The sequence below is a fragment of the Rhinoderma darwinii genome, chromosome 2, assembly GCF_050947455.1.
Source record: "Rhinoderma darwinii isolate aRhiDar2 chromosome 2, aRhiDar2.hap1, whole genome shotgun sequence".
NCBI lineage: Eukaryota > Metazoa > Chordata > Amphibia > Anura > Rhinodermatidae > Rhinoderma > Rhinoderma darwinii.
Genome location: NC_134688.1, coordinates 167,442,831 through 167,470,502, shown reverse-complemented (window position 1 = coordinate 167,470,502; position 27,672 = coordinate 167,442,831). Strand labels below are relative to the sequence as shown.

The window sequence follows — 27,672 nt, the reverse complement described above, 5'->3', positions numbered from 1 at the left end:
CTTATCTAGGCATCCAGAAACGTGCACTTATCCATATATCCGCTCGATTTGGTTAGGTTAAGTTAAATAATGAGACTTATCAACGTTACTATTTATCCAGATCTGTACTACAAAATTCATCTAAGTCCCTCCATGTCCCCAGTGCGCAAATGCGCTCCACGTTACCTCCTCTGTAAGCCATGCGATCTAAGACATACGCCTAAATATTTTATAAATGTCAAAATTGACTAAGTCCGATCGGTCTCTAAATGCGCATGCGCCGCTAAGAGAACCAAATGAGTATCTTATAAATGTCAAAACTGACTAAGTCCGATCGGTCTTTAAATGCGCATGCGCCGCCAAGTGAACCAGAGGAGTAGCTAATTCTACTATGTCCGATCCTGGACACAGTGCCCATGCGCCGCTAAGAGAACCAGAGGAGTAGCTAATTTTACTGTGTCCGATTCTGGACACAGTGCCCATGCGCATTTGGCGCACTCTTATTGGCTACACGGATACGGCCCTTACATTGGCTAATTCCCATGTCAATCTTAGGATGTGGAGGCTCGTCCTCGTAATCGACACTCCATTGGTTCCGACACAGGTGGACACTGTGAATTACGAAATGGAAGTCTTTAAAGGAAGTAACAACACGTACTCGCGCTTACTAGCCCCATTTTGATCCCCTGAGGACGCTGTGTTGACAGCGAAACATGTCGGGGGGGCTAAATTCATTGTTTTAAACAGCCCTACTTGTCTAGCAAATCCAGCACACGAATCCAATTTTGAATTTAACTTGAATCCGTCCCAGTACGGCAGTCTGCAGCTATCTAGCTGTCATATCTGTCACTGGATAAATTCTAGCACTCTGTGCTCTGTCTGGCAATACATGCAGACGGAGTGTAAACTGAGCGTGTGTGGCAGCAACATCGGCTATAACTTTTAAATTGTTCGTATACATTGTTTATGTCCACCTGGACATTCTTAGTGGTAAAATCATTAAAAGTTATTTTTTAATAATATCAGTCAGCAGTTGGGAAATTGGCTTTCAGTGTGCTTTGGTACACTTAGTTCTTTTTTTTTCTGCCGCATGTCTGTGGCCACATTTGACCTACTGCTTGAGCAAACTCGCTCTGGTCTCACCTACCAGAATACCAACATGAGACGCTGCATTTCGGCCGAGGAACGGCTGCTTGTGACCTTGAGGTATGTGTGCAGCTGCTCTAACTTAGTCCATGACGCTGTCTGCTTCACCAGCCCCCCCTAACATGTGTTCTGCCTTTCTTTATCTTTCTCGTTGTTTTATAGATTTCTGGCCACAGGCAATAGTTATCATTCGTTGCATTTCGAATTTCTTTTGGGAGTGACCACCATTTCGTTCATTGTCACATCCACCTGTGTCGTGTTGTGGCAGAGGTTAAAGAGCACGGTCATGCCTCAGCCCTCGACAGAACAGTGGCTAAGTATTTCAGAGGGATTTCTTAGAGCTACAGAATTTCCAAATTGCATTGGTGCCCTAGACGGCAAACACATTCGTGTGAGAAAGCCCCCACGCAGTGGCTCCCAATACTATAACTACAAGCAGTATTTTTCTATGGTATTGTTAGCCTTGGCGGACACGAATTATTGTTTCACTATTGTTGACATTGGCTCGTATGGAAGCTCGGCCGATGCACGCATATTCCGTTCATCAAGAATGGGGAAACGACTCGTGAATAGGCGACTGGCGGTGCCGGAACCTTCCATCCTCCCGGGGTCCAGCGGCCCCCCAATCCCGTATGTTATCGTGGCGGATGAGGGGTTTGCACTCACAAGGCAAGTCATGCGTCCCTTTGCAAGAAGGGGCTTGGATGGCCGTCGGCGCATGTTCAATCTCCGCCTGGGCCGAGCTCGGCGATGTGTGGAATGTGCTTTTGGCATTATGTCAAACAAGTGGCGTGTCTTTCTGTCAACAATGCAATTGTCCATGCCGAATGTCACACGTGTTATACAAGCGGGTGTAGTTCTGCATAACTTCTGCCGCATTAATGATGCTAGCTTTGATGCAGAATATATCCTAACACATGCAGGCACCAGTGACAATGGCCCGGTGATTCGTCTTGGCCGATCTGTCTCTTCCGGCCTTCGAGTGCGGGATACTTTGGCGGCATATTTTTAGTGCCCATCTGGACCCGCACCGTGGGGGGTTGATGACCTTTGAAGGGGTGTCTGTTGTTTGCCGGCTTCACTCCATACGTCACATGTGACCTGTTATTTTGTGTTTTTTTGGGGTTGGTGGTGGGTTAGGGACTCTCAAAACATGAGGACCCTTGACGCGGGTTGCGAGCTTACATCTCTCAGGGTTTGAGCAGGACTTTAGACAGTTGGCGACGTACTTTCCAGAAATATCATGTTGTGCGGCCCAAAGTTGGGAAAGTCCAATAGCAAGTGTACTTAGTTTGCTTCGGGGCCCATGGCAGCACCTAAACGTTGCCACCATTTGCAATCCATGTCAAACCCCGAAAGATTAACTAAAACCTCATATCACGTGTGTATGCATTGGACCAAAAGGCCAGAAGTGTGGGAGAGTGTAGGCCAAGGAAATGTGTGCCAAACCTTGTGTTGTGTGGTATCAATGAATAACAACACGAAATCCAACCAGTAACCATGATTTTTTTTAATGCTGTGTTTGGCCACAACACCAACTATTTGAATCACAACATAAACACCAACATGGTGTATATTAATACACATCCAAGAAAAGAAAACTAAAGAAACTTTGGCAGGCCTGCACCACACACTACTGTGGCGTCCAAAACTATTGCCACCAACACACTCATAAGTGTTGGTATTGTTGGCCCGGGGAGGCATACGCCTGCATTTCAGCACCACTATGCTGGACCTGGAGCTGGGTAGGTTGTTCCTTGCCAGCATAGTGGTGCTGATGTTGGGGGTGGAATGCTGGGCCAGGAAAGTGGGGAGCCATAGGGCGCATGTACGGATGGGGCCGTGCCATCTGGGGGACAGGGTGGAATTGGGCAGGCACCTGGGGCGTGGTGGCCGCCATGTAGGAACTGCGCCATTGCTCTATGGCCGTGAAGCAGATATTTGGATTGTGGGGCGGTCTGGAGGCGTCGATCAATGTGACTATCGACGCCTGCAGACGGCCCATACGGTCCATGGGCACCAGTCGTAGGAGGGGAACGATGCTTCGTCCAAACGCATCATTCCCGTCCACTTCATCGGCTCGCCTAAGATACTCGAGGACACGAGTATCTACCTGGGCAGATGTGGAGGGCTGTGGAGCACGGACACGGTGACTGCGGGCACGCACAGGGCGCTCCTCTGCTGGAGAGGCGACGGCCCCTGCTGACTGGCCAGGTGCGGGCTCCTGGGGTGTCGGCTCTGGGCTGGGCGGCAGGACATTGGGAGCAGGAGGTTCTTCCCGAGACTCGCCCACCTCAGTCTCCTCTGCGGTGTCCTCCAAATTGTCGGTGGTTCTACAAGGAGAAAAAAACGTAAGAATGGAATATTGAACAATGCCCACACCAACACGTTGGCAAACAGGGCATGTGCAAACACACATTAGACACATGCAAAGACATAAACTCTTACGTGCGCATCTCCATGATGTCCTTCAAGAACATGAGCTGCTTAGTGTAGATATACGGGCGTTTGCGAGATGCACCATCTCCGCTGCGTCCCCTGTCACCCATCTCTCGCCGAAATTGATCACGGCAGCTCCGCCACCGTGTCTTGATATCTTGGACTGTTGGATTTAACAAACACATAACACGCCATCAGAACTATCACCTCTCACTTCTAAATGAAGGGCCCTGCAGTGCCTATGACGTGGGACACGGTGATGCGACTGCGACCACCTCCCAGGCGTCCTCCTTCACCGTCCTATTGTGGTACTCCTCGGATCGCGTGTCCCAGATTGCTGGATGGTCCTGGACAAAGAGGATGAGGCGCTCGACGTCCATCCCGCGCGGCATGGCAGTAGATTCGTTGACACACAGCAAGCAACCTTGACAGAGTCTCCAGGCACTGAGTAGGCTTGCCCCCTCGCACTGGAAACGCAGGCACTTCCTGGTTTGCCTTTGCTTTGTCTAGCTTTAGAGACTCTTTTGCATGGACATAACAGCTCTTGCGTGATTTTCGCGCATGCAACGCTGGAGCGTCCGTGTGGCATGCGTTGTTTTCACGCACCCATTGACTTCAATGGGTGCGTGATGCGCGAAAAACGCACGATTTTAGAACATGTCGTGAGTTTTACGCAACGCACTCACGCTGTGCAAAATTCACGCATCGTCTAAACTGCCCCATAGAGTAATATAGGTGCGTACGACACGCGTGAAAAGCACGCGCGTCGCACGCGCGTATATTACGCTCGTGTAAATGAGGCCTAAAAGTAATAAAAGTAAAAATCCCCCCTTTTCCCTTATCAGTCCTTTATTATTAATAAAAATATATAAACAAACAAATAAACTATACATAATTGGTATTGCCGCGTCCGTAACGGCCTGATCTACAAAATTATTTTAGTATTTATCCCGCGCGGTGAACGCCGTAAAATAAAATAATCATAAACCGTCCCAGAATCACAATTCTTTGGTCACTTCACTTCGCAAAAAATGGAATAAAAAGAGATCAAAAAGTCGCATGTACCTAAAAATAGTATTGATGGAAACTACAGTTCGTTACGCAAAAAATAAGTCCTCGCACGGCTTTATTGATGGAAAAATAAAAACGTTATGGCTCTTAGAACAAGGTAACACAAAAAGTGAATGATTGTTTACAAAACGTATTTTATTGTGCAAACGCCATAAGACATAAAAAAAACAATAAACATCTGGTATCGCCGTAATCGTATCGCCCCGCAGAATAAAGTGAATATGTCATTTATAGCGCACGGTGAACGCTGTAAAAAAATAGAATAAAAAAACAATAGTAGAATTGCTGTTTTTTAGTCACCACGCCACTTAAAAATAGAATAAAAACTGATCAAAAAGCCGCATGCACCCCACGAAAACTACAATGAATTCCTCAAGGGGTCTAGTTTCCAAAATGCTGTCACTTTTGGGGGGTTTCCACCGTTTTGGCACCACAAGACCTCTTCAAACCGGACATGGTGCCTAATAAAAAGGAGGGCTCAAAATCCACTAGGTGCTCCTTTGCTTCGGAGGCCGGTGCTTCAGTCCATTACCGCACTAGGGTCACATGTGGGATATTTCTCAAAACTGCAGAATCTGGGCAATAAGTATTCAGTTGCGTTTCTCTGATAAAACCTTTTGTGTTATAAAAAAAAGTGGTATAAAAAGGATTTTCTGACAAAAAAAAAAGTAGATTTCACCTCTACTTTGCTCAAAATTCCTGTGAAACACCTAAAGGGTTCATAAACTTTCTAAATGCTGTTGTGAATACTTTGAGGGGTCTAGTTTCTAAAATGGGGTGTTTGATTGGGGTTTATAATATATGGGCCCCTCAAAGCAACTTCAGAACTGAACTGGAACCTAAAAAAATAAATAAATTAGGCAATATTTCGCTTCTTACATTATATTGATAATGAGCCGTGCCCACCCCGAGATGACCCCAGTTTTGACCGTTTGTATAAATGGAGACCCCTATTAGACCGTTTCAGTGCCCGGTTTTCCCAAGCATACACCCCCGAGAAGTGCATTTCTATTGATGAGTCCTTGGTACATTTTAAAGGGAGGGTTCAATTCCGCCAGTACCTGCCGGGTAAGAGGGCAAGGTATGGCGTAAAGATGTATAAGCTGTGCGAGAGTGCATCAGGGTATACCTACAAATTTAGGATATATGAAGGGAAGGACACCAGTATTCAGCCCCCAGAATGCCCCCCCCCCCCCTTACTGGGAGTTAATGCAAAAATTGTGTTGGATTTGGTGCACCCACTGCTGGACCAGGGTTACCACCTCTACCTGGATAATTTTTATACCAGCGTCCCACTCTTCAACTGCCTCACTCCCAGAAGTCCTGCGGCATGCGGCACTGCTAGAAGAAATCTGAGAGGCCTCCCTAAGACTCTGCAGGGCAAACGCTCAGAAGGGGTGAGAGCAGGGCACAATCTAGCAGCAACATATTGTGTTTCAAGTACAAGGACAAGAGAGATGACACACCAGTACCCATGTACCTGTACGAGGTACCAGTACAGAGACCCCCAAACCAGACTGCATCCTGGACTACTATAGGTACATGAGAGGGGTGGACTTGTCAGATCAAGCCCTGAAGCCCTACAGCGCTATGCGGTGTGGTATAAGAAGCTGGCCGGGCACATCATACAGATGGCATTGTACAACGCGTACGTGCTACATCGATGTACAGGCCAGACGGGAACTTTCCTGGAATTTCAAGAGGTGGTTATCAAGAAACTAATTTTTATGGACCAAGAAGGGGGGGGCACCCAGTACTTCTGGAGGCGAGGCCACACGCATCGTACCAGGGCAACATGTGACACATGTCCCGAAAAACTAAGGCTCCGTATGAAACAGTGCTTAAAAATGTATCATACATCCCATGATTTTTAATCTACCCCAGTTTTACTTACCCTGATGCACTCCGCACAGCTTATCCCCCCTCGTCTTTCCCCTCTGAGCCCTGCTGCGTGCCTAGGCAGCTCATTACAGCCACATGTAGGGTATTGACGTACCCGTGAGAACCCACATTACAGTTTATGGGGTGTATGTCTCCGGTCAAAATTCTCACTACACCTCTAGATGAATGCCTCAAGGGTGTAGTTTTTAAAACGGGGTCACTTCTTGGGGGTTTCAACTGTACTGGTACCTCAGGGGCTTCTGCATACATGACTTTGCACCAAAAAATCCCCAGTAGGCCAAATGGTGGTACTTTCCTTCTGAGCCCTCCCATGGGCCCAAACGGCAGTTTATCACCACAAATGGGGTACTGCCGCACTCAGGACAAATTGGGCAACAGAATGGGGTATTTTATTTCTTGTCAAAATTAGAAATTTTCAGCCAAAACTACATATTATTGGAAAAAATAATTTTGTTTTAATTCCCAGCCCAATTCAAATAAGTTCTGTGAAAAAACTGTGGGGTCAAAATGGTCACAACACCCATAAATGAATTCCTTGAGGGGTGTAGTTTCCAAAATGGGGTCACTTCTGGTGGGTTTCCATTGCTTTGATACCTCTGGGGCTCTGCAAATGCGACATGGCACCCGAAAACCAATCCAGCAAAATCTGGACTCCAACAAACACATAGCACTCCTTTGCTTCTAAGCCCTCCCATGAGCCCAAATGGCAGTTTATCACCACAAATGGGGTATTGCCGCACGAAGGACAAATTGGGCAACAAAATGGGGTATTTTGTTCCAAGTGAAAATAAGACATTTTGATAAAAAATTCCATCTTATTGGAAAAAATGTCATTTTTTTTATTTCACAGACCAATTCAAATAGGTGCTGTGAAAAAACTGTGGGGTCAAAATGATAACCACAACCATGAATGAATTCCTTGAGGGGTGTAGTTTCCAAAATGGGGTCACTTCTGGTGGGTTTACATTGCTTTGATACCTCTGGGGCTCTGCAAATGCGACATGGCACCCGAAAGCCAATACAGCAAAATCTGGACTCCAAAGAACATATAGCGCTCCTTTCTTTCTGAGCCCTCCCATGGGCCCAAACGGCAGTTTATCACCACAAATGGGGTATTGCTGCACTCAGGACAAATTGGGCAACAAAATGGAGTATTTTATTTCTTGTTAAAATAAGACATTTTGAGCTAAAACTACATATTATTGGAAAAAAATATTTTTTTTTAAATTCCCAGCCCAATTCAAATAAGTTCTGTGAAGAAACTATGGGGTCTAAATAGTCACATTACCCATAAATGAATTGTTTGAAGGGTGTAGTTTCCAAAATGGGGTTACTTCTTTTGGGTTTCCATTGCTTTGATACCTCTGGGACTCTGCAAATGCTACATGGCACCCGAAAACCAATCCAGCAAAATCTGGACTCCAACAAACACATAGCGCTACTTTCCTTCTGAGCCCTCCCATGGGCCCAAACGGCAGTTTATCGCCACAAATGGGGTATTGCCGCACTCAGGACAAATTGGGCAACAAAATGGGGTATTTTGTTCCCTGTGAAAATAGGAAATTTTGATCATAAATGACATCTTATTGGAAAAAATTTCATTTTTTTAATTTCACAGCCCAATTAAAATAGGTGCTGTGAAAAAACTGTGTGGTCAAAATGATAACAACAGCCATAAATTAATTCCTTCAGGGGTGTAGTTTCCAAAATTGGGTCACTATTGGGGGATTCCTACTGTTTTGGCACCTCAACACCTCTTCAAACCTGGCATGCTGCCTAAAATATATTCTAATAAAAAAGGGGCCTCAAAATGCACTAGGTGCTTCTTTGCTTCTAGGGCTTGTGTTTTAGTCCACAAGCGCACTAGAGCCACATGTGGGACATTTCTAAAAACTGCAGAATCTGGACAATACATATTTAGTAGTGTTTCTCTGGTAAAACCTTCCGTGTTACACAAAAAAAAAATTTAATAAAATTGAAATTCAGCAAGAAAAATGAAATTTGCAAATTTCACCTCCACTTTGCTTTAATTCCTGTGAAATGCCTGAATGGTTAAAAAACTTTCTAAATGCTGTTTTGAATACTTTGAGGGGTCTAGTTTTTAAAATGTTTTTTTTTTATCAGGGTTTCTAATACATAGGCCCCTCAAAGCCACTTCAGAACTGAAGAGGTACCTTAAAGGGAATGTGTTGCCAGAAAAACATGGTTTTTTTTTTAAATTAAACATTTAGTGTGTGGGTGATTAAACATTGTTCAAATTTTTTTTATTTTTTTCACGAGTCAGGTAATATTATAAATTAATTCTAATTTATAATATTACCCATTTCTGGTCACTAGATGAAGCTATTCCCAAAATTGCAGCATTGCAAAATTGGGTGAAAAGCCCTCGCTCTAGTGAGCTCTCAGCATCCCCCCCCCTCCTTTATCCTGGCTAGTGCCGGGATAAACGAGGGGTTTGAACGGTGTAACCTCCTACACTGTGTATCGCCATTTTTTGAGCTAACACACAGTGTAGTAGGTTTACATACAGTAGTAAACACACACAAACACGGAACATACATTGAAATCTCTTACCTGCTCCTGCCGCCGCGGCTCCCTCCGGCCCGTCCGCTCCGTCTGCTGCCGCTGGTCCAAGTGCACAAGTCCGGAAGCCGCGACCGGAAGTAGTAATATTACTGTCCGGCCGCGACTTCCGGTCCACAGGAAAATGGCGCCGGACAGCGCCAATTTCAAATTGGACTGTGTGGGAGCGGCGCATGCGCAGTTCCCACACAGACGCCGTACACACAAGTGAATGGGACGGGAGCCGTTCGCAGTCCCTATGGGACTGTGGCTGCCGTATTCCATGTCTGTATGTGTCGTTAATCGACACATACAGAAATGGAACAAAAAATGGCAGCCCCCATAGGGAAGAAAAAGTGTAAAAATAAGAAAAAGTAAAACACAAACACACAAATAAATATAAACGTTTTTAATAAAGCACTAATATCTTTAACATATAAAAAAATAATTTGTGATGACACTGTTCCTTTAAAGAAAAGCTTTTGAAATTTTCTTAAAAAAAAAGAGAAATTACTGTTTATGTTCTAAGCCTTGTAACGTCCAAGAAAAATAAAAGAATGTTCAAAAAACGATGCCAATCTAAAGTAGACATATGGGAAATGTGAACTAGTAACTATTTTGGGTGGTATAACCGTCTGTTTTACAAGCAGATGCATTTAAATTCTGAAAAATGCTATTTTTTATAAATTTTCCCTAAATTTTGCAATTTTTCAACAATAAACACTGAATATATCGTCCAAATTTTACCACTAACATAAAGCCCAATGTGTCACGAGAAAACAATCTCAGAATCGCTTGGATAGGTTTAAGCATTCCGACGTTATTACCACATAAAGTGAAATATGTCAGATTTGAAAAATGGGCTCTGAGCCTTAAGGCCAAAACAAGGCTGCGTCCTTAAGGGGTTAAGGAATCTATCTAGGGGTATAGTGAGCATTTAGGCCCCACACGTCTTTTGCAGAATTTATTAGAATTAGGCTGTGAAAATTAATATCAACATTATTTCCACTAAAATGTTGATTTTTTTCAATTTCACAAAGGATAAAGGAGAAATGCCGCCCAACATTTGTGAAGCAATTTCTCCCGAGTACGGCAATAGCCCACATGTGGTCGTAAATGTTTTTTCTTTAAAACATAAGATTTTTATTGAGAAAAATAAATGGTGTACATATATTACACATAAATGTTTTTTCATTAGAAAGTAATTAACCCTTTCCGATCTGATCCATGTTTTGCTTTTTCGTTTTTCCTTCCCGCTTTCCGAGAGCCACAACTTTTTTATTTTTCCGTCAATAGAGTGGTGTGAGGGCTGATTTTTTGCGACACGAGCTGTAGTTTTTATTGGTACCATTTTTTGGTGCATAAGACTTTTTGAGCACTTTTTATTACATTTTTTGGTAGAGCCGAGGTGACCAAAAAACTGAGATTTTGCCATTTCAAATTCTTTATTTTTCACGGCCTTCACCGTGTGAGTTAAATAGTGGTATATTCTAATAGCTTGGACTTTTACGGACGCAGCGATACCAATTTTGTGTATTTTTTTACATTACTTTAGAGAAAAAATGTGAAAAGGGTTTCTTTTTGGACTTTAAATATTTATTTAATTTTTTCCACTGATAATAACTATTTACTTTTGTTTTTACACATTTTATTAGTCCCCCTGGGAGACTTGAACCAGCGATCGTTAGATCACTGGTAGAATACACTGCAATACTAATGTATTGCAGTATATTGTGATTTTTACAGGCTCCTGTAACAGCGTGATCGCCAGTGGCGTAACTACCGCCGTAGCAGCAGTAGCGGCTGCTACGGGGCCCGCAGCATGAGGGGGCCCGTGTCGTCCGCCGGCACGGGCCCCCACCATGGCCGGAGGCTCCGCTAGCAGCCGCTATGGCTGCTACAGCGGGACGCCACTGAACACTACGGCAGAGCAGGAGGTATCTCCCCGCTCTGCCATTTACTGGTTCCCGACCGCTGGCTGTATTTTTACGGCCAGCGGTCAGGGTCCTTAAAACCCGAGCCATAGACTTTCTACGGCTCAGGTTTTAACTTGCTGCCCGCGCGATCGGGCAGCTGAATGTCGGGTCTCCGGCTGTCAGTGACTGCCGGGGACCCTGAGGAGAGGATAGAAGCAGCTTTCGCTGCTTCTGTCTTCTCTGATCACTTGTACACAGCGCTGAATGCGCGCTGTGTACAGGAATAGAGACAGCAGCAGCGGCGCTGTCTCTATTCCTCCCGGTGATCATGTGACGGGTCACATGATCGCCGGGTGCCGTTACTGATAGACTGCTGCTGGGTCTAACCAGACCCAGCACAGCCCTATTAGTGACAATCGTCACTATGAGAGGGCTGATTTCCCCTGTAACTGGGGCTGCTGTGCTCCAGTTACAGTGGAAAAACATGGTGTAAAAGAAAGAAAAAATATATATAAAGTTCCCCAAAGGTCTTCTTTGACCTTTGGGGGACAGACCATAGTAATAAAAAAATAATAAAGTAAAGTGCAAAAAAAATGTAAATAATAAATACACATAAAATACCCACCCCCAAAAAAAAAACGTTCCCCCTGCCAATCATTGTTGTAACGCTAGCGCTGACCCAATTACGCTAATATAGACATGTAATATTATTACAATTTATGGTACACAATGACGATCACAAATAAAAGGTCTATTTTAGGGTAAAACTATGTTATTACCCAAAAAAAATAGCTGAAACGTAAAAAAGCTTATTTTTTTACTATTATTTTCAAACTTTATGAATAACAATTCTAAAATAGCAAAAAAGGTGTGTATAAAAATGATAAAAAATGAAACCTGCATTGTCTACGGAAAAAACGTCGCAAAAATCACTTCATTAGCCCAACAAATAAAAAAGTTATAGCCATTTAACGAACACGTGCTAAAAAGGGCTAAACGGTGTCTGGTCCTGAAGGTGCAAAATAGAGCAAAAGACATGTATCCCCTCTCCACAGGATCTCCACAGGACAGGATAGGGGATACATGTGTGATCGCTGGCATTGATAGGGAGAACGGGGGACCGAAAGTCCACTGAAGTTCTCCATCACAAACCTCGGACTTCCGGGGTCTGTGTCGGCAGCTCCGGAGAAATGAATGGAGCGCCGGTCGCGCTTGTGCGCATGCGTGACCAGCGCTCCTTTCATTTTTATTGAGCTGCGCAGACGCCGGAAGTCAGAGGTGAGTCATGGAGAACTTCAGGGGACTTTCAGTGCCCCGTTCTCTCTATCGCTGCCAGCGATCACACATGTATCCCCTATCTTGTCCTGTGGAGATCCTGTGGAGAGGGGATACATATATTTTGTAGGACACATTGTAGGTCGCATTTTTTTGGGAGGGGGGACGCTGTATGGCGTTCCCTACAGGGGGGGGTGGCTGTATGGCGTTCCTTACAGGGGGGGTGGCTGTATGGCGTTCCTTACAGGGGGAGGAGCTGTATGGCGTTCCCTACAGGGGGGGGGCTGTATGGCGTTCTCTACAGGGGACGGCTGTATGGCGTTCTCTACAGGGGGGCTGTATGGCGTTCCCTACAGGGGGGGCTGTATGGCGTTCTCTACAGGGGGGGCTGTATGGCGTTCTCTGCAGGGGGCTGTATGGCGTTCTCTGCAGGGGGGCTGTATGGCGTTATCTACAGGGGGGCTGTATGGCGTTCTCTACAGGGGGAAGTATGGCGCTATCTACAGAGGGGGGGCTGTATGGCGTTATCTACAGGGGGAGGGCTGTAAAAAAGGCACTATCTACAAGGGGGGGTTGTGTGATACCCAGGGGAGGGGGGGCCCCAGTCAAAAGTTTGCTATGGGGCCCAGTCTTTCCTAGTTACGCCCCTGGTGATCGCTGTTTCTGTCCGTTAGTCCCGGGTATCAGCTGTAATACACAGCTGACACCCGCAGCATATGGCGCGGGCTCAGCGCGTGAGACGCTCCATATATCACCCCCCACACCATGACATGCTATTAAGTCATGGTGCGCGAAGGGTTTAATGCGCAGCGGATGATGCAGAGTGAAAATGACAATTTTCCACTGATGTGTCATTTTAGTGCACTATATGTTGTGCCCAGTTTGTGCCACAAATACCACATAAAATATTAACCGGGTTCTCCCGGGTATGGCGATGCCATATCGGTGGACGTAAACGGCTGTTTGGGCACGCTGTAGGGCTCAGAAGGGAGGGACGCCATTTGGCTTTTGGAGCGCATATTTTGCTTGGTAGTAGCTCTGGCGTTTTGCTGGTATTTCAGTTTATAATGTGGGGGCATATGTAGGCTGGGCAGAGTACATCAGGGCATAATAAGAGGGTATAATAATGGGGTAAATAAATAATAATCCACAGATATGTGGCCAGTGTCGCACTTATAAATTGCACCCGATCCTATCCGCTTTTGGAACGCTCTGCACATTTTGCATCGCCATAATCTGGGAGCCGGAACTTTTTTTATTTTTTCACCACCGGAGCTGCGTGAGGGCTTATTTGTTGCGGGACAATCTGTAATTTTCATTGGTACCATTTAGGGGTTCATGCGATTTTATTGATCACTTTTTATGCCATTTTTCGGCAAGCAAGGTGACCAAAAACCATCAATTCTGACAATGATTTTTATTTATTTTTTGTGGCCTTCACCTTGGGCTATAAATGACCATTATATTTTATTCTGCAGGTCGGTACGATTACGGCGATACCATATGTATATACGTTTTTTTATGTTTTGCAGGGTTTGCGCAATAAAATAACTTATTTAGAAAATAAATTATTTTTTGTGTCACCATATTCGGAGAGCCATAACTTTTTTATTTTTCAGTCAAAAAAGCTGTGTTAGGGCTTGTTTTTTGCGGGACGGGTTGTAGTTTGTATCGGTACTATTTTGGCGTACATGCGACTTTTTGATCACTTTTTATTGCATATTTTGGGAGGGGGTGACCAAAAAATAGTGATTCTGCCATTGTTTTTCGTTTATTTTTTTTGCGGCGTTCACTGTGCGGGAAAAATAATATTATAGTTTTATAGTTGGGGTCGTTACGAACGCGGTGATACCAAATATGTGTACTTTTTTTTAAATGTTCATTTTTTCCTATAATAAAAGACTTATTATAGGGAAAAAAAAGCAGTTCTTGTTTATATCACTTATAACTTTGATTTTTACACTTTTTTTTAAAACATTTTTATTCTTTTTTTTACTTTTTTCACTTGTCCCACTAGGGGACACTTAGACTTGCAGCTTTGATCGCTGCTGGAATACATTACACTACACACGTAGTGTAATGCATTCCGACTGTCAGTGTGACGTCACAGTCACACTGACAGGAAGCCTACGACGACCACCCTCCGGCTGGTCCTCATAGGCTTCTGTACATGGCAGCCCGGAAGCCATTGTCCGGCGTCCGGTTGCCATGGGTACCATCACCAGCCCCCGTGATTTCACGTGGGGGCTGCCGATCGGCGCTAAATACCTTAATTGTGGTGCTCAAAATCGAACGCTGCAATTAAGGGGTTAACTGACTAAATCAGCGGCGATGGGCCGCTGATCGGCAACGGGGACTGCAGGGCAGACACCCTGCACAGTTAACCGCCGCTGCGGTGTTGCGCCGCGCGGCGGTTAACTGTCAAGGCACAGACGTAACAGACGTAAGGTGTGTGAACTTACTGCACACCTCGACGTACAGTTACGTCAAGGTGTGTTAAGGGGTTAAGCAACTAGTGTTTTTTGCGGCCGTGTTTGGAGCTGTTTTTCTAGTGAGTCAATGAAAAAGGGCACCAAAAACGGCTCAAGAATTGATATGCAATTCTTTTTACGAGGCGTTTTTTACACGCCCGTTTTTAAAAGCGGGCCACGTAAAAAAACGCCCCGTGGGAACGTAAAGCCATTTTTCCCATTTAAATCAATGGGGAGATGTTTGGAGGCGTTCAGCCCCCGCATTTTTAGCTGTTTCTGCGGCGTTAACACGTAGGAAAATAGGACATGTCCTATTTTTTCACGGACCCTTCACACGCTCCGTTGAAACAACGGTCATGTGAACGGTCCCATTGAAATACATGAGTCCGTGTGACGGCCGTTGCTTTAATGGACAAGATACACGCTCGTCTGAATGAGCCATTAATGTGTGTTGTATTTTTTATGGCTTTTTTGTGGCTCTTTTTTTTTAAATATATTATGTGTTGCTAGGAGGAATCTTTAAATCACAGTGTTTGAATCACATTATTTGCAAAGAGAAAAAACGCAGGTACTAAAACACAGTATTTTGAAAAAACAAAACCACAAAAACCATTGTGTTTTCCGCATCAGAATCAGCATTAATTTGTCAGTAACAAGGCTTCCATTGATGTCAAGAGCAACAAAACTGACTCGCTGAAAAAAAAAAGTGACGTTACTAATTGAAACAGGTTTCACAGCATATTTCACCACAAAAACAGCGTCAGAAGCCACAAGAAGATTACTTCCATTGAATGGGTATAATCTGAGTGCAAAAAAAAAAAAAGAGACTGTGAACTACTACAGAAATACTGGTCAACCTTGCGATTTCTGCCGCAGAATATCGGCAAAATACACGTCGTGTGAACAAAGCCTAAGGGTATGTTCACACGGGCTATTTTTCAGCCGTTTTTCGGGCCGTAAACGTCCCAAAAAACGGCTGAGAAATCGGAAGCAGAACGCCTACAAAAATCTGCCCATTGATTTCAATTGAAAATATGGTGTTTTCAAAAAACGGCGCGTAAAAAGACACCCCGTAAAAATAAGTGCATGTCACTTCTTGAGCCATTTTTTTTAGCCGTTTTTCATTGACTCAATAGGAAAACAGCTCCAAAACCAGCAGTAAAAAACGCAGCAAAAAACACATTTGATTAAAAAACGGCTGAAAATCAGGAGCTGTTTTCCCTTGAAAACATCTCTGTATTTTCAGCCTTATTTTGTGAACCGTGTGAACATACCCTAAGGCCCTATTCACATGACAGGGTTTCCCGGCCGTGTGACTGTCGTTCCAAAAATGGCTGTCGCATTAGGACATAGGAACAATAGACCCCAAATGGGGTTATTCACACGACTGATTTTTTGACGGCCGTCAAAAAGTGGGACATACCCTATTTTCGGTCTATGGGGCCGGGTAATACACGGCCATCACTTGAATGTGTTCCAAGTGACGGCTGTGTCTTCCGTGGCTCGCTCTCTCCTCCTCACAGTGCGAAGTGCATGTGAGGAGGAGGGTATTACTTTTCTCCCTGTAGGAGCGGAATCCCCGGCCACAGCTTTGGCAACACTGTGGCCAGGGGATTGGGGATTCCGCTCCAGGAGCAGTCCCTGACCTTCACTGTCCATATATGGACACATTGACGTCAGGGACTTCTGAAGCGGAATCCCTGTCTCTGTGGCCGGTGGTTCCGCTCCAGGAGAAGTCCCTGACTTCACCGTCCATATATGGACACATTGACGTCAGGGACTTCTGAAGCAGGATCCCCGGCACTGTGGCTGGTGTTTCTGCTCCAGGAAAAGTCCCTGACTTCACTGTCCATATATGGACAGTGAAGTCAGGGACTCCTCCTGGAACGTTCCCCTACAGTGGCGCTATCTACAGAAAGGTAGGTGGGGGTGCCATCTATGGGGGGTGCTATGTAAAAGGGTGCTGTGTGGCATTACCTACAGGGGGCTGTGTGGCATTACCTACAGGGGGCTGTGTGGCATTACCTACAGGGGGCTGTGTGACATTACCTACAGGGGGCTGTGTGGCTCTATTTACAGGGGGGCTGTGTGGCACTACCTACAAGGGGAGCTGTGTGGCACTACCTACAGGGGGGCTGTGGCAGTATCTATAAAGAGAAGTGTGTGGCATTATCTACAGAAGGAAGTGTGTGGCAAAAAATTTACAAATGAAATTCATCCGTTTTCAAAACGGACAGGGGAAAAAACGGATGCAAAACGGGTCAAAATCGGGTTTTAAAAACGGAAACATGACACGGACCAAAACGTCAGTTTTTATCGGCCGACACTCGGACCCTGTCCTGCGAATATAGCCTAAAATGTACTATTAAAACAAAAAAGATGGCAATTTTTAAATGCATTTTTAGAAAACATTGCAAGAAGAAAGTGTGTGAAGGAAGCCTTATAGATAATGATACAGAAAACACTGCCAGTACAGATAGAGCAGCATTTAATTATTAATTGTACATTACAAGCTGAAACCGAAACGAGATGTAATGACTGAGATAACCACAGTCATTAGCTAATCGGATCTAATTACCATGTGGATGACTGCGGTACTGAAAGAGTTAAGCGATGAGGTCTTCCCTACAGTAGGGGGCGATGATGTTGTGTAGAACAGTCCAGGGTAACGTTATTACTGTTGGGGTGGGGAGTGCTGGAATAAGAGGACAGGGGATGAGAGCTGCCGGCTTGATTTGTTCTGACATCGCACAGGACTCCCATTGAGCTCCACTGGGCACCTGACACTGCTGGAACCAGAGGGCAGGTACGTTGTGAAGCTGGGGTCCATTTATAGCTCTGCAGGAAAGGGTTAACCAGTCGGTCTGGTGAAATGGCTGAAGTGAACGTGTCACTAGGCTGCGGTTCTCCTGCTTGATCCCCTGTACACACGATGGGGTCTGTATCCGCCATCTGCTGAGGCTTTGCTATGGTTCGGTTGTCTTGGTGCTGCTGACGCAGGTCCTTCATCCATGTTCTGCCATTTCCTTCAATACTTGTATCCTGATTTTGCTGGATGTCATTGCTACATTGTGGATCTTTTAAATAGTGATGTCTAAAAGTAATCCCTCTGTTCACACGTGTGCATCAGAGACCTCCCTCACGGATGTCGTCGTTATTGCTAGACAAAATAGCGCAGCGTGCAACGATTATGACGGAAGCAGTTCAAGGCCATGGTTTCCATCATACAAGTGTATTTCCCGTTATGTAGTAAACAAAGCCTAAGGCCGGGTTCACACGTAGCGTAAATACTGCAGATTTTCCGCAACGGATTCCATTGCGTGAAATCCACAGCGTAACACAGTAGTAGCAAAGTGGATGTGATTTGAACAAATGTCGTCCACACACCGCGTATAGAACACACCGAAAAATGTTTAAATTGACATGCGGTGCGTTTTTAAAAAAAATCTGCAGCATCACAAAGTACGCTGCGGAATCGCTGTTTTCTGTTGCAGGTTTTCCCCATTGAATTCAATAGGGAAGTAAAACCTGCAACAAAAAGCAGATGTTGCGCTTTTTGCAGCAGATTCCGCCACAAAGATCGCAACTCAGAATAAAACCTCATACATGCCCAGATCTCTCTGCTTCTGTTTCCAGGGATGAAGGTTCATGTCATGTGACTGCTGCAGCCAATCACAGACTGCAGCGGTCACATGACATGAACTGTCATCCCAGGAGGCCGGGCTGTCACAGGGACGCGTCGCCATGGGTACCGCTGGGTTAGTAAGTATGAACTTTTTTTTTTTCTAGCGCTGCTTTCAGCAGCGGAAATTTTGCCCAAAAAGCTTCACCACAATGTCGTGCGGTTTTTCGGACAGAATGTGCTGTGGGTTCTAGGTCGGATACGCTGCGTAGTTTTGCGTAGCGTATCCGACCCGTGGAAACTACACAGTTAAGCCGGAGCAGTTAAATTTAAATACGCGTTGAGTGTAAAAATATTTTTTTTGATGCTGTATAGATTTCGAGACTTTTGCATAATTACTGTCTATTGGTGTATAATTCACAGTGCGGTTTTTGCTGTGACGCCGAAAATGTTATCGAAAAATGCAAATCTCTGTAACCACTTTTTTAGTGTGGTTTTCAGCCGCGTGGCAAAACAGGCGGCAAAACCGCACCATGTGAATACACCCTTATTGAAATTCACGGTTTTTCAAAAATATTTTAGCATAATTGGAAATTATAAAATAAAACATTCAGGGGCAAGCGTGTCAAATTGTCAGTGTGGTAAACTAAAGACGCTGCTGGGTTATGAGCTTGTATTCTGGTGTGATACAAATGTACTGTACACTTAAAGGGAATGTGTCGCTAGAAAAATATATATATTAGTATATAAATGATTACACATTGTTTAAATTTTTTCACAAGTCAGGAAATATTATAAATTAGATTCTAATTTATAACATTTCCATGTGCTGGTCACTAGAGGGAGCAATTCCCAAAATTGCAGCATTGGCATGTGTTAAAGAGGCTCTGTCACCAGATTTTGCAACCCCTATCTGCTATTGCAGCAGATCGGCGCTGCAATGTAGATTACAGTAACGTTTTTATTTTTAAAAAACGAGCATTTTTGGCCAAGTTATGACCATTTTTGTAGTTATGCAAATGAGGCTTGCAAAAGTCCAAGTGGGTGTGTTTAAAAGTAAAAGTCCAAGTGGGCGTGTATTATGTGCGTACATCGGGGCGTTTTTAATACTTTTACTAGCTGGGCGCTCTGATGAGAAGTATCATCCACTTCTCTTCAGAACGCCCAGCTTCTGGCAGTGCAGATCTGTGACGTCACTCACAGGTCCTGCATCGTGTCGGCACCAGAGGCTACAGTTGATTCTGCAGCAGCATCAGCGTTTGCAGGTAAGTCGATCTTACCTGCAAAAGCTGATGCTGCTGCAGAATCAACTGTAGCCTCTGGTGCCGGTGTCCTCGCTCGTCTGACACGATGCAGGACCTGTGAGTGACGTCACAGATCTGCACTGTCAGAAGCTGGGCGTTCTGAAGAGAAGTGGATGATACTTCTCATCAGAGCGCCCAGCTAGTAAAAGTATTAAAAACGCCCCGATGTACGCACATAATACACGCCCACTTGGACTTTTACTTTTAAACACACCCACTTGGACTTTTGCAAGCCTCATTTGCATAACTACAAAAATGGTCATAACTTGGCCAAAAATGCTCGTTTTTTAAAAATAAAAACGTTACTGTAATCTACATTGCAGCGCCGATCTGCTGCAATAGCAGATAGGGGTTGCAAAATCTGGTGACAGAGCCTCTTTAAAGCAACCTCATTGCTTTATCCCAGCTAGTGCCAGGAGAAAGGAGGGGGTTAAATGTTCAAACCTCCTACACTGTGTGCCGCCATTTTTTGAACGAATGCACAGTGTAGGAGGATTAGGTACAGTGGTAATCACACAGTATAACACGAACATACACACACATCACATACACAAACATAACTTACCTGCTCCTGCCGCTGCTCCCTCCGCTCCTAGTCCTTGCTTCTGAACATATGGACGGAAGCCGCGACCGGAAGTAGTCATCTTACTGTCCGACTGCGGCTTCCGGTCCACATGAAAATGGCGCTGGATGTCGCTCAGCTGAAGACCTTCCTTTTGGACTGTTTGGGAGCGGCGCATGCGCCGTTCCCACACCGGAGTACGCTATAGTGAATGGAACGGCGCCCGTTCGCATTCTCTATGGGGATGTATGTGCCGTATTCCATCTCTGTATGTGTCGTTAATCGACACGTACAGAGATGAAAAAAAAAAATGGCAGCCCCCATAGAGAAGTAAAAGAGAGAAAAAAGAAGAGTACAACACAAAAACACAAATAAATAAATAAAAATTTAATGACCTACTAAAAGCAATAACATATAAAAAAAAAATTTTCGTGACACATTCCTATGGCATATTCGCTTTAATCACAACACCCCTTGTATATTTATCTAAAATAGTTTATGTGGAATGTAGTGGGCAAGTCACAACTTGAGGCATGGGTTTTTCCAAAGTGATTTTTTTATTTTATGCAGTTTTTTTAATAATCTTAGTTGGTCAAGAAAAAAACGTTTTTAGTTTTGCAGCAAATGAGGTAGCAAAGCAAAGTTCTGCCGGGAAACCCGGAAACAAAAGCCACTTTCACGTCACATTCGGGACTTCAGCTCTCCCGTAGGTCTCTTAATTTATAGGGAGGATGGAATATTGAAACGAGAGTAAGGCCCCTTCACACACACTATATTTTTTTCAGTTTTTCTAAATGCTTTTAAAAAATGTCATGAAATTCAAGCGTTTTTTTCATGGTGTGTTTTTTAGAACCGTTTTCAGTGGCTCTTTTTATTTTGAAACATTTTGTACATGCGTTTTTTTTCTGTAATTTTTCAAGTCCTATAGAGAACCCCCTTGAGAAAAAAACTATAGAAAAAAAGCCATACCCAGAGCGTGCCTTTAAACAAAAAACAAAAATGCCACTGATCCCAAAAAACGCCACAAAGATACCACATACCAAAACACTTTGTAGCCTTTTCAATAATCTGCCGCAAAATGCTGTGTGTGAATCCAGCCAGAGGCCGCTTTCACACGAGCGTAATACGGATTCTTTTTTGTGCCCGTATTACAGACACAAAGCCCAAACCTCCTGCCGCTTTGGATGACCGGAGATAGAGCACCACAGAAGCCTATAGGGCTTTAACTCCAGTTCCGATGAACCGTGGGAGGTCCGGTTGATGCACAATTACTTCAATCCAATAAATGCACGGCCTTTAGTTCCTATGAGTCCTTGCTAGCCTTGATCATGGGGAGCTCCATTGTTTACCTATCGCCGTATGAATAGAAGTACCAGGAGATGTAGAATCTAAATTTGCTTATGTTACTTTGTAATATACTTCATCTAAAGTTATTCAATGCCTGCGAGCAGCTTTTGCAACTCCAGCTACCTAGACAGCGCGGCATACAATATACCCATAGCAGGTCCTGCACGTGGTAAAAAAACCGCACTATCCGCGTAGCGTCCCAAATACTGCTCTGAGAGATTGAGTAACTATATAGACGTATAATAAAATGTAAAAGCACGTCATGTGCTCATTGCAATACGTTTAAAGTCCAGAAAACCCCGTCAAGTAGAAATACATTTTCTCATTACTGACTATTACATCGCATGTACTATCAACAATCAGATAGATATAATTAGACCAGTGGTTCTGACTAATCCGATGATTTTTAAATCACTATTAGGCCTGATTTACACAAGCGTGTGCGTTTTGCGCGCGCAAAAGGCATTTGACAGCTCCGTGTGTCATCCGTGTATGATGCGCGGCTGCGTGATTTTCGCGCAGCCGCCATCATAGAGATGAGGCTAGTCGACGCCCGTCACTGTCCAAGGTGCTGAAAGAGCTAACTGATCGGCAGTAACTCTTTCAGCACCCTCGACAGTGAGTTCCGATCACAATATACACCAACCTGTGAATCAAAAAAAGACGTTCATACTTGCCATGAACTTCCTGCTTCCTCCAGTCCGGTCTCCTGGCCGTTGCCTTGGTGACGCGTCCCTCTCTTGTCATCCGGCCCCACCTCCCAGGATGACGCGGCAGTCCATGAGACCGCTGCAGCCTGTGATTGGCTGCAGGCTGTGCTTGGCCTGTGATTGGCTGCAGCTGTCACTTGGACTGAATTGTCATCCCGGGAGGTCGGACTGGAGGAAGAAGCCGGGAATTATCGGTAAGTCAGAACCTCTTGTTTTTTTTACACGTATATGTATATTGTGATCGGAAGTCACTGTCCATGGTGCTGAACCAGTTTAACTCTTTCAGCACCGTGGACAGTGACTGTCTCCTGCCGTCGCGTACCCGAACATTTTTTGCCGGGTTCGGTCCAAACGAGTTCGGCCGAACCCGGTGAAGTTCGGTGCGCTCATCTCTAATTTGACACTCCGTTTGGATGTTTGTAAACAGAAAAGCACGTGGTGCTTTTCTGTTTACATTCATCCTTTTGACAGCTCTTGCGCAAATCACGCAGTTCGCACGGAAGTGCTTCCGTGCGGCATGTGTGGTTTTCACACACCCATTGACTTCAATGGGTGCGTGATGCGTGAAAAACGCACGATTATAGAACATGTCGTGAGTTTTACGCAACGCACTCACGCTGCGCAAAAATCACGCATCGTCTGCACTGCCCCATAGAGTAATATAGGTGCGTACGACACGCGTGAAAAGCACGCGCGTCGCACGCGCGTATATTACGCTCGTGTAAATCCGGCCTTAGGAAAGTTTACAACTTATTTTTAACTAAATAAGCAAAAAATATCTGCTGGATTTTTTTTCTTGAACCGATATTATATCTTACAGGCATTCCATTCATTTATGAAGCTTGTCATGTGAAAAAATACTCACTGAGCGATAAGCTATTGACCTCAAGCCTTTGGTAACCTCCATCTTGCCTCTTCATTCAATGCCTAACGTAGAGGTGGACAGAGAAGCTAAAGGTACCTCCAGCAACGAGCACGAGTCCAAAGGGAAGTCTCCGAGAGATCATTTACAAGAAAATGTCCAGTCCTTCAATGTGGGAGCTTCTGCAAACATAGGTTCTGGTGCTGAGCGAAATTACCCTTGGGGATGTCCAGTGACTCACACACGGGAAAAGTTCTATACGGTCTGTTCAGACTATGCATTCTTGAACCAAGCAACATCTCTGTGCAAAACGCCAAGCTCAGTGAGTAGTTCAAGCTCTCAAGATAAACCTGCCTTGAACAACACCTTAAATTACATTGATCTTCAGGCTAGTGGGTCGGATGATATTTATGATGAAGGCCCAAATTTGGATTCATTGTCTAGCGATCTTGGGAGTCTTCCTCTTGCCTGGGAAATTGACACATCTGACTTCAACACAATGACTACAAAGATCAAGACCAAACCAGGTGAAAAACAAATAAAGTGTATATGTGTGTGTGTGTGTGTGTGTGTGTGTGTGTGTATATATATATAATTTGTGTTTGTTACATATTGTGACTCATACCCATGACTGTGGCACTACACCTGTCACCGATGTATGATATATCATGTAACCAGATCTGTGACCTGCTTAGTGGATGATGATTAGACCACGACTTACATCTGAAGTCATACAGTGTTATTACATGGGCAGGTATACCCGTTACCCTTATACCACCATTATCAGAAAGATATAGAAGAATTGGATACAATTTCTTCCAACTTTAGTTGGCAGCTCTGGCAATGTTTAGGAACGGTCCTTTCAAACTATTCTCCTGCAACTACAAGAAATGTATCTAACGCGGGGGTAGGAAAAGTGACAACTATTATAAACGTATTTCTAGCTTATAGTTGTGGTTGTCACATTTTCAGCCGCAATACACAGGTCAGTATTCAAAAGAGACCCCATGCAGAATTGCACAATATGGCTTGTTAGATTCACACACAAGTCCCATGATGTCCGGGGTATGTTCACTTAAAAGAGATGACCGTACATATAAGATGGCACAGAACTCCTTACGGAGAATTCTTTTTAGTTTGTTTGGCAGGTTATTAAAATTAATTACTCATTCGGCCAATTTTTCTTTACTGTGTAGCCGTGTACCCGACTTTACACACACTTATATTACAGACCTAAGACCCTGTTTACACTGAGTTTTTTGCAGGCAGAAAAAATCTGCCTCAGAAATTCTGAGGCGGATTTTGAACTGCCTGCACTTTTTCATCTGTGGCCATTGAAGCCAATACAAGGACCGCGGTCAAAAATGCAGCAAAAAACACTCAGAAATTAGCGCCGCAGGTTTTTTCTGCCTCCCATTGATTTCAATGGGAGGTCAGAAGAGGAAGCCGCGGCAAGAAAGGACATGTCACTTTTTTTTCTGGGAGCGGCCAAAAGCTGCCTGGAAAAAAATGGCTCTGATTGAATTCAATGGGGGGTGATATTCTGGTGTTTTTGGTGCTGATTTCGACACGGTTTCCACGCCAAAAAACTGTGTGAACTGACACTTAACCGTCTAACATCAGCACAATACAGGGTATCCAGTCCAGACAAACCTCTGTGACCTATATAAAGCCTGAACTCTAGGATGACTGTCCTTTGCTACTCTGTATCAGTGTAGTTATCACTCGGGGAAGAAGACGGGTAACATTCTGTTAGGCCTAATGTACACGGTCCGTAAATACTGCACAGACGAGCCGCGGAGTGTCACCCGCATTTGTGGACCGTACTCGCAGTAAAGTATAGGAGCACAGTCTGTAAATGCGAAAAATAAGACAAGTCTTATTTTTTGCCGCTCATTTCTACGCCCCGGACACACACCTGTAAATATATACGGGAAGGTTCAGTGGCCGATAGAAATTGTCACTATTTTATCCGTAATTGCGGATAAAAACTACGGTCATGTGCATGAGGCCTACGTCTGGATACAGTGCAGCAAAACAAATTGTTTTTGTCCATTATTAATAATTTTGCTTTATTTTTCACGAGACAATTCTCTTTACGAATTCTCTGAATCTTTCAGATATTGGTGATAATTGTTCCATATATTTGGACCTTTAATTCATTTAGATCTAGTTTTATTCCAGATGATAGTTACATTGTTTTACACATTCTGTATAAGAGATTGACCTTTGAATGGATTCTAATGTAACTTCTACTTGCATTTCATGTTTGATGTAGGAGTTGTTAATAAACAAGTCCCAAAGAAGAAACCGGACCGGAAGGTGAAGCCATTAAGAGAATGTAGCCAACACTTCATTGTGGATGATATAAAGCAACGGAAAGTTCTCGATCTTCGGAGATGGTATGAATTATTACAACACTTGACAAACTATAGAAAATTAATTTATAGTCCTTTTATTGCCGCAACCAGATAAGCACACGTCTAAAAAAATAGTGGTAGTCGCCATGACATGACCGCTACATCTGAATATAGCCTATGGCTGCCACTGTTACATACAATACAACGTGCATTTATTATTCTATGCCATCTGCATTGTTTTCATTTTCTGTAAAAGCTGGCGTGATTATTTTTTAGCAACAGGACTAGGTTTCACAAGTTGGCAATGTGATTATGAAGCCTTGTAAGCGGCTACTTGATTTTGCTTCGCAGTAGCCGTTCAGGTGTTTATGGTATATCTGCATAAGTGTATACACGCTCTGAAATGTTTATGCTTCTTGTCTACAAGGTACTGTATCAGTCGACCCCAGTATAAGACGTCATGTGGCATTTCTTCCTTGGTATCCTGCTGGAATTTCCTGTACAGCACTCTTGGATCAGGAAGGTACTGAAGAGGAATATTACTAATTCCGGGTGTAGACCATTGGGCATCACTACCTGTTCTGGTAGATTTGTCATTTTGATAAAAATATATACCAACTGCAGTTTATTCTGATAACATTACATTTTTTATTTTTTTTCAAAGCCTTCCACCATTAACTCAAGAGGAAGCGCTACATATTTTGGGTTTCCAGCCGCCTTTTGAAGAAATTCGTTTTGGCCCTTTTACTGGAAATACAACATTGATGAGGTAGGTCCTTCCACTAGTGTTTTCTTCAGTGCGGTAGAATGCAAGGTACCTTCTCCTGTACTAAGAGAAACCACCAGAAATATTGGGGCAGGTTTACTACCGTGTCTCGGACTAGAAAGTGTTGAAATTTGCCAAATTTAGGCGAAAAAATTATGTTTGCATCTCACTAGACACTGTTCAAAAATGTGTTCAGAAAAAGGGGTGTGGTTTGTCGCAAAGGGGGCGGGCTTAAAACGCTCCAAAAATGGAGAACTACTCCACTTTTCCTTCGCACCAGTTTTACTAAATCTCTGTCTTTTGTACAATTACTTTGACTGCAGACATTCTATTTAGCTCATTTGGCTCATTTTATTGGGGCTGTAAATGCCTGATAATTCTTTTTCTCTCACTGGCAATTTTAGTTTCCAATAATTATTCGATCCTTGATGTAATGAAATCCCCACCTCTTGACCTAGTTAGCCTGCTGGCCTTGGTCATTTCACAAATCAGTCAATATGAGCAAGCAGAGCTTTAGTGTAAACCATGGTGGTGGGGCGAAGGAGCAGTCTGAGCCTCTGATAAGGCAATAGGCGGATTTTAAACTACCTCAGACTTCCAGCAGGATCTGATCACAGCTCTGCCCTTAGGGTTCATCGCTAAAAGCAGCAAAACAGCCAGCCAAGAAGAAAATAATTTGAAATTAATGGCGTTTCTAAAGGTGATATTACATGGCCCAACGTGGGCCATGTAAATGAGTGCCGACCAACGAGACGTTGTTGATCGGCGCTCGTTTGCTCCTGTCACAAGGAGCTATGGATGGGGACGAGCGGTCGTTGCTCCGATCGCTCGTCCCTATACATTTTTATCATGTCATCAGCACGTCTCCCTGTTTGCACTGTTAGCAAGAACATTTTTTCAGGGGCCGGTGGGGGTTAGTCAGTTCACACATTGTGTAAATACAGCGTATACCTGTATTATAATACCTGTATTGTGCTGTGGGAAATCCGCAGCATAATACAGTAGCGGCAAAGTGGATGAGATGAAACAAGTCTCCTCCATACTCTGCGTAAATACTGAGCGGAAAAACCGCTCAAATTGTCCTGCGGTGCAGAATTTTATTCCGCAGCAAGTCCATTGTATTTGCGTAAACGCTGCTTATTTTTTTTGAGGGTTTTCCCCATTGAACTCAATGGGGAGGTAAAATCGACAACAAATAGCAGCACGGGCGTAGCTAAAGGCTCAGGGGCCCTGGTGCAAGAATTTAGCTTGGGCTCCCCAACACCACCAGACCCCTGCACGCACCTATGCCCAGCCTTGCCCAACAGTCTCCATGGATGCCCCCACATTATAATGCTCCCCATCACTGCTCCCACACAGTACACTGCCCTCATAGTAT

General features: G+C 44.2%; 1 protein-coding gene across 4 annotated transcripts in view; it reads left to right on the top strand.

The window, feature by feature from the left end:
- The window catches only part of BIVM (basic, immunoglobulin-like variable motif containing), a 61,511-nt gene that overhangs the window by 21,016 nt on the left and 12,823 nt on the right, over positions 1-27,672 (top strand). Inside the window, exons 1-5 of one of the 4 annotated variants that reach the window (XM_075852470.1) lie at positions 16,660-16,680; positions 23,127-23,695; positions 25,447-25,570; positions 25,956-26,051; positions 26,193-26,297. In XM_075852470.1, the coding sequence (XP_075708585.1) occupies positions 23,230-23,695; positions 25,447-25,570; positions 25,956-26,051; positions 26,193-26,297 (791 nt within the window). In that variant the 5' untranslated portion in view covers positions 16,660-16,680; positions 23,127-23,229. Of the gene's footprint in view, positions 1-16,659; positions 16,681-17,421; positions 17,568-17,612; positions 17,699-23,126; positions 23,696-25,446; positions 25,571-25,955; positions 26,052-26,192; positions 26,298-27,672 lie in introns of those variants that run through there. The other 3 variants (XM_075852466.1, XM_075852468.1, XM_075852469.1) reach the window with 3 other exon arrangements.